The following is a 7,642-nucleotide window of genomic DNA, read 5'->3' on the forward strand; positions in this document are numbered from 1 at the left end:
CTATTCTTAGGCTGATGGGATTGGGAATTTATGGGAAATTGGCCGGCTATATTCATGCCAGAAATCAACTGTCATAGTTTGCGCATTGTTTTTAACATTTTATTTTGTATTAATCTTAACATTTTTGGTTTATTATTTGTTCTTCGTTTGTTTCATAAACGACTTCACTTAACCTGTGCTTCTGCCAAATTGCATGTACATCTGCTTCACCTGCACATTTTTGCATTTGTTGCCACGGCAACATTTGATTGACAGACTCGCTGGTGGTTGCTCCAACTGAGCCTGTGGTAGTTGCGGCTTCGCCGATCCCCGCTTTACCAATTCCTTCTAACGCTGCTAACGTTGACTACTTTGACGATAACAAACAGGTAGTGTTATTAACTCAGTAACCATGGTGATTTAGTTCTGTGTAACCTCGGAAACGTAACGTAGGTTGCATAATAAATGAAACTGGACCATTTATGGAGACGCTTGTGGTGTGGGGTTTTTTTTTGGGGGGGTGGGGGGTTAAGATACCAAATTAATTTTTTCAGTTTTCTAATATTCCATTCTGGTGATGCTTTAACCTTTCAGTCTTCCAAGTGCTGCACTGAATGGTCTAAATACATTGGCTTAGGCTATTTGGTGATGGTTGTTAGACTTGAAAGGGTTAACGCAGAAGCAGTCCCCATCTCTGCCTGGGTTCGGGTCCGGTGGTTATATATATTAACCTTCAATAACCCCATTGCTTATTTGTATACATTAACAATGCACACATCTTAGAGAGCATGCGGTAGAACAAGTTTTATTACTGTTGCATTTATATATATATAAATGACTATGTGTGTGTGTTTCTTTTTATCATACACCAAGACAAGGGGAAATTACTCTGCACCGTCAAGTAGAGTAATCTCCCTTGCTGTAGTCGAAGTATTTCTTGTATGATATTTTAGAACTTAGTTACTTATTTGTCTCTTTAGGGCAGTTGACGTCATCCCCCGTCTCCGAACTTTACACAAGTAAGTCTAGCTGGCTTACCCTAATCGCTCCTTTAAAACCAGAGCATAATGTATTTGTAGCTTGTGTTGTGCTTCAGACCACAGCAGGCCAATTAACTTTGCCTAAGCTTAGTGGAAATATGTTTTGAAAAATAAACTTTTTTTTTTTTTTTTTACATTAAAAACATTTTTTTTTTTTTTTTTTTTTTTTTTTTGGACACGGACTCAAAATTTATTATCACCAGTAGCATAGATTGTCAGTTCATACAACTGAAATAGATTTGAAACGTTTTTGTTTGTTTTTCTTTTTTAAATACAATTATCTTTTCTTATTTTTTTTCTTAAAGAGGGTTATCAATTTGAGATAATTTTGTTTTAAAATTTAAACAGAATAACTAAAACAAATTAACACTTTTTTATTATTTTTTCTCTAACAGTAAAAAATAATAAGTAATTATTTTATCTGATCATTTTTTTTTTTTTTTTTATCTAGATCAGTATAAAGTTCTTAACACCAAAATTAACCAAATTTAGTTCTGCATGTTTTTAAATTTTAATAATTGACAATCAGCATACATGTACTACATTGTATGTGATAGCTTTACTAATCATGTTTTATAATTTTAACATTTTCTCCAGTGACTTTCGTCATTTATTAAAAAAGAAGCAAGCAAGCTTGTTCTCAACCTTTTTCTTTACTAATACACAATGTACATGCATTTACTTAAGCTAAATAAATAAAAATAAAATTTTTTTTTTTATTAATAATATGCTTTGGTTATGTTTTTCACTTCTGCACTGCAATTTGTGCAAGTTTTATTAATTATTTAATCACAGCTCTTACTAATAAATTGTAGAAAAAACAATCTATATTTATAATCAGGAAAACATATTTTGTGATAATTGAGACCCATTTTTTAAATAATTACATAGGAAGGCACTCCAAATATTAAAGTAACATAAATATCAATTTTTTTACCTTATGTAGTATTTTTGTATTATCTAAAATGCCAGCTGCCATAGACGGAAACATAACTTTTGTCATCTTTTAAAAACCGATGAAATTAAGCAAAATTTTATAAATTTAAAACAGAAAAGAAAGTTATATGTTCATGTATTTGTTTTTATGATGTAAAGGTAAGTTTTAAGACTGTTTAGGAAATTAAAAGGGTGGGGTGGAGGAGTGTTCCTCAGTTATCATTTTATGGGTAATTCTTATTTCTGGAACACCCGTTGGTATATATAAATTAAAGAGTGGGAAATCATCACGCCTTATATGTTCATATATATGGTATGGAATTTTTTTTTTTTTTTGGTGATACACTGATAGGAAAACACTGTTTTTGTTGCTCACCTAAAATAACTGTTGTAAACTAAATGTTATCGCATTGTGTATACTATTCTTTATCTACCTGTCTACAAAATTTAAATGAATTTTTTTTTTTTTTTTTTTTTTTTTTAAAAGCCATAATGATTGGCAGATAATTCTGTTGCATCTGAGTTGTTGTGCATGTTACATGTTGTACCAAGTTGTTGTCCTATTTTTGATTAGAATTATTTTAAATATTTTTGTGTCTACTGGTGTTTTGCTCTAGTAATGATTAATAATTGGAATTTTAAACATGAAAATGTATTTTTGCTACCCGGGGGGAGGGGGTTTGGGGTTTTTTGTTGGGTGTGGGGTTGGGTTTTTTTTTGAGGGGTGGGGGGATTTGGTGTTTTTTTTGGAGGGGTTGCTACACATTCAGCAAATTCAAAACAATATAGCACCTATGGGGCAGGATATGCTCAGCTTTTTGCAAACACGTGAAATCACCATTTTCAGTGATTCGTGAGCTCATGCAGTCAAGAGATGGGGTTTTGCATGGCTACATTAATACCTGTTTTGTTGTCCAGATTTATGTATGTATGTATATTGTGTATAAGATCTAAGAAATTTAAACAGGTTTTTAACTAAATATTACAGGTAAGGAAATATTTTATTTAACGACGCACTGAACACATTTTATTTACGCTTATATGGCATATGGTTAAGGACCACACAGATATTGAGGGAGGAAACCAGCTATCGCCACTTCATGGGCTACTCTTTTCGATTAGCAGCAGGTGATCTTTTATATGCACCATCCCATAGACAGGATAGCAGATACCATGGCCTTTGATGTACCAGTCATGGTGTACTGGCTGGAGCGAGAAATAGCCCAATGTGCCCACTGACGGGGATCAATCCCAGACCGACTGCGTCATATGGTTAAGAAGCACACAGATAATGAGAGAGGAAACTCGATGCTGCCACACAATGGGCTACTCTTTCCCATTAGCAGCATGAGATCTTCTATATGCAGCATCCCACAGACAGGATAGTACATACATAGCCTTTGTTGTCCTTGTTCAGGAGCACTGTCTGGTTGGAATGAGAAATAGCCCAATGGGCCCGCCAACAGGGATTCGATCCTAGACTGACCATGCATCAGTCGAGTGCTTTAATACCATCAGCCGACTCCTTACCACCCACCCCTCACAAGTTTATGAAAAACTTCAGATCTATTTAATTTGGTGCTAAGATGAATTACATCTTTTATAGGGAACAAAAAATATCAGAATCTGGTATATATGTATAGCTTGAACTTTGATGAGATGGTTATTAATGACCTAGTGGTTCACTTATGCTTACATGTATTTCAACGTTTGGTTGAGAAAGAGAGACGGATCAAAAGTTTGTTTTGTTGAATGACCTAGTGGTTCACTTATGCTTACATGTATTTCAACGTTTGGTTGAGAAAGAGAGACGGATCAAAAGTTTGTTTTGTTGAATGGCACCACCACTGCAACACATTGATTACACGTTAATCATTGGCTGTTGGATGTCAAACACTTGATCATTCTGACATAGTCTCAGAGAAAACCTGCTACATTTTTTCCATTAGCAGCAAGGCATCTTTGAAATGTACTTTCTCACAGCCAGGACAGCACATACCATAGCCTTTGATATACCAGTCTTGGAACACTGGTTGGGATGGGGGGGGGGGGGACCAATCAGATAATGCATCCACTGAATGGGTTTGATCCTATGCTGAAAGCACCTCAGGCAAACACTCGATTTACTGACTTAGCTGTGTCCTGCCCTTATTTGTGACTTTACTGTCCTGCCAGATTCTATACGGCGGGGATGGGAGGGTCAGGGGGTGTTAACTGCTGAGCAGCTCCCCCTGGTGTTGGAGCAAATCTCCACATGTGACAATGTATTTCTGTCGTTCGACTCACAAAATTAATTGTAATCCCATGTGAAAAGCATAGTGCTTTCTTTTGAACCCTATATCATGGCTGCATGTTTGGCAGTATGCAAATATGTATAAAGTTTTTCCAGATTCTGGCTTCTTCTTTCTTTTCAAATTCAAAATCAGCCTCCACCACCCCAAACCCCCCCCCCCCCCCCCACCACCACCACCACCACCACTCTTACCAACATGGGATCAGATATCAGCCTGCCCATCTACATAAATGGAAGTTTGTACACCTGTGGCCTATACGTTAGACCCTCCCGCCCCGGAATCGGCAACTGGCGAAGTCAGAGGCTGAATCCGGGGTGGGCGTGCCTGAACCCTTGTGGATAGGGGCACGTAAATATAGTTGCCCGTTGCCCGTATACGTTAGTTAAACTCATTGTCTCCTATCGATATTGAAATGGTTTTTTTGTTATTTTCCCCTTGAACGGACAGGTCACGTTATGTAGTTTCACAGTGCTGCGGAGGCAGCTCCCATTCGCAGGCTTAGAAGAGCACTGAGGCACAAGCAAAATGAAAAGCATCATATTAAACAGTATTCTTATCAAAGTGAATATTTCAAAGCGGTTGTCGGAATTACTTAATGAATGAATATTTAATGACACTCTCGGTCTCTGTAGCATGAATAAAAACAAGTCTATTGTGTGTTGGAGAAAGTAGGGTTTATGAAGTGGTGTGCCAAATTGCAGTTTTATGAATTGAACTTCAATTTGATAAATGTATTTCAGAAAATATTTGTTAAAAACACTAATGACAGGATTAGTGTGAAAAGTATGAGCCTTCACTTTGATGCATTGTGCTTGGATAAGAAAACAACTAAAATGGTTGCATATTTAAAACAGAATTCTCCAAATAGATAACAAGTGTTATTTGGCTGGCTTAAAAAGTGACAAAAGTTCAGGAATCAATGATAACAGCATTAATAATCAGACCAAGGTATAGAAATAAATTATAGCATTTGAAAAAAAACAAAAAACACCAGCTTTTTGAAAATGAAATATCTAGTTTTTCTTAATAATCAAATCTACCGGTAAGCTATATAAATAAATTTTGGCATTTTGAAAAAAAAAAAAAAACAACACAAAAAACTGCCTTTTGGAAATAAAATAATTACCAAAGGTTGTCTGTCAAATTTCAATCTTGGTTTTGTTTTGGGTTTGGGGGTTTTTGTGGGGTGTATCCAAAATATTTAAGAATTAAGTAAATTTCTTTAATAGTAAAATGTTATGTTTGTGGCATATTTTGTTATCCATGTTTGTTTTCTTCCATTTCAGTTGCGGGACACCCTCCAAGTGTGCCGCGATTTTAAATCTGGGAAGTGCGACCGACCCCAATGCAAATTTGTGCATATTCTTGAGGGTGAGTTTTACGAGATTTATTAAAGAGGAAATGTCACCTTTTTTTTTGTTACTTTTTTTTTTTCTTTTTTAATTCTTGAGGGGAAGCTTTACAAAATTTATTAAAGAGGAAATGTCACTTTTTTAAAACTTTTTTTTCTTTTTTAATTCTTGAGGGTAAGCTTTACAAAATTTATTAAAGAGGAAATGTTAAAAATTCCAAATATGTGGGTGATGGCAAACACCTTTCTAAATGTTATCAGTCAATATTATTAGTATTTTTTAAAACTGTTTATGTACTTGTATATGGATTGTTTTAAAATCTAGGCACAAATCTTTCCAATTGTTTTAATAAATATTTTTAGTCTTTTGTTTTAATCTTCTTCTTTTTTTGTTGATTTTCTTTTTTTTTTGTATATAATTTTTTTTAAAATTATTATTATTATTTTTATATTTTATCTGCATATTACGTTTTTTTGTATAGCAGAAATCTTTCCAATTGCTTTTCATAAATACATTGTACATGTATTTGAGTCTGATTTTCTTCTCTCTGTTTTTTTCTCATTTTTGTATATGAGTTGTTTTTGGGGGTTTTAATATTCTATCAGCAGGTTACATTCTTAAATGTAGGTCGAGAGTAGAGATCTTTCCAACTGTTTTTAGTTAATATTACATTTTTAAATATAGGCAGAGATCTTTGCATTTTTTTTTCTTTTCTTTTTTAAAAATTTAATGATGATTTTCTATTCTGTGCACAGATTACGTTGAAGTGATGGATGGGCATGTAACGGTCTGCCGTGACTCGGTCAGAGGGAAGTGTCAGCGTCCTCTGTGCAAGTATTACCACATTCCTGTGGCCCTACCGCCAAGCATCTAGACGCTGTCCTGTCAGGGGGGGGACCTCTCCCCCCTCAAGCACACCCTGGTCTCAATGGTGAAGCCAGAAACTCATGTCTCAGCCAAAGACGATTTTTTATACCAGGACAACAATGTCACAGAGATAATTTATCCAAAAACAAAATGTTTTGGGATTTTTGTAATTTTATTTTTTCGACTTTTTTTAATGTAAAAAAAAAAAAATATGTATTCTAGTCCATGGCAAAACAAAAAGAGAATTTTTGTGACTTATAGTCTCATTTTAAAAATGACCCCCAGTATTGAATGTGATTAAATCTTAGTGCTATGATAAGAGATAATTTTATATTTTTTCTAATGCTTAAATCAGAGCTTGCTATTTTGTCTCTCTGTAATATTAATTGGTGGGATTCTATTTTGAAAAAAAAAAATCGCTTCTATTTTTTTCTCTTTTTTTTTTCCTGCAATGCTTGGTTCCTTGCCTGACACTGTAAGATGCTACAAGACAATTGGTCACTGCCTTGTTCTTATGGCCAGTCAATGGAGGTCTCTGAACATTTTGTTACATTTCATTTGATTGGCCACAAAGGTTTAGATGGTTGATCATGTGATTGCTATATGTCCAATGACAAGTGCCCTTGCTTCAGTGTACTGCTCACAAAAGTAAGTTTGACAAATATGATTTTTAAGTGCAAATATATACTACTATTATAATTATTATTATATATTATATTATAAATATATATATATATATAGATATGAAATGAAAATTCCTATTGACTGTGAGTACCCCTGTGTGTGGAAATGGTACTACACTCGATTACACACGCCGACGTACATATCAGGTTGAACAGCTGGAATCTAGCGTCTGCCAGAGTCTGTTGGGTCACATCTCGCGGTCCCAGCTTACGTCTGATTGGTCCCAACATACGTCTGCTTGGTCCCAACTTACATCTGCTTGGTCCCAACTTATACAGACTGTCCTCAGTTAGTTGACTTAAATTACATATTAAATGCATTTCCTTGTGTAAGAACATCAGTATCTGTATACTCAATATGTTTCTGGCCATCCTAATGTCGGTAGTATCCCGAACTGGATTTTACCTCCCATTAAATTTGTACTTATGAGAGAAAAAAGAAACATATCTTGGGGAAATAAGATAAAGTTTCAGCTACTACAAACATTAAG

The 7,642-nt window shown here is 34.8% G+C and overlaps 1 protein-coding gene across 12 annotated transcripts in view; it reads left to right on the forward strand.

The window, feature by feature from the left end:
• Positions 1-6,494, forward strand: part of LOC121371608 (muscleblind-like protein 1) — a 334,396-nt gene extending 327,902 nt beyond the window's left edge. For 10 of the 12 annotated variants that reach the window (XM_041497644.1, XM_041497627.1, XM_041497703.1 and 7 more), the window contains 3 exons: positions 960-998; positions 5,536-5,620; positions 6,357-6,494. In XM_041497644.1, the coding sequence (XP_041353578.1) occupies positions 960-998; positions 5,536-5,570 (74 nt within the window). In that variant the 3' untranslated portion in view covers positions 5,571-5,620; positions 6,357-6,494. Of the gene's footprint in view, positions 1-959; positions 999-5,535; positions 5,896-6,356 lie in introns of those variants that run through there. The other 2 variants (XM_041497685.1, XM_041497668.1) reach the window with 2 other exon arrangements.
• The last annotated feature ends 1,148 nt before the right edge of the window (positions 6,495-7,642 follow it).

Source organism: Gigantopelta aegis, chromosome 1 (genome assembly GCF_016097555.1).
Source record: "Gigantopelta aegis isolate Gae_Host chromosome 1, Gae_host_genome, whole genome shotgun sequence".
NCBI classification, from domain to species: Eukaryota; Metazoa; Mollusca; class Gastropoda; order Neomphalida; family Peltospiridae; genus Gigantopelta; species Gigantopelta aegis.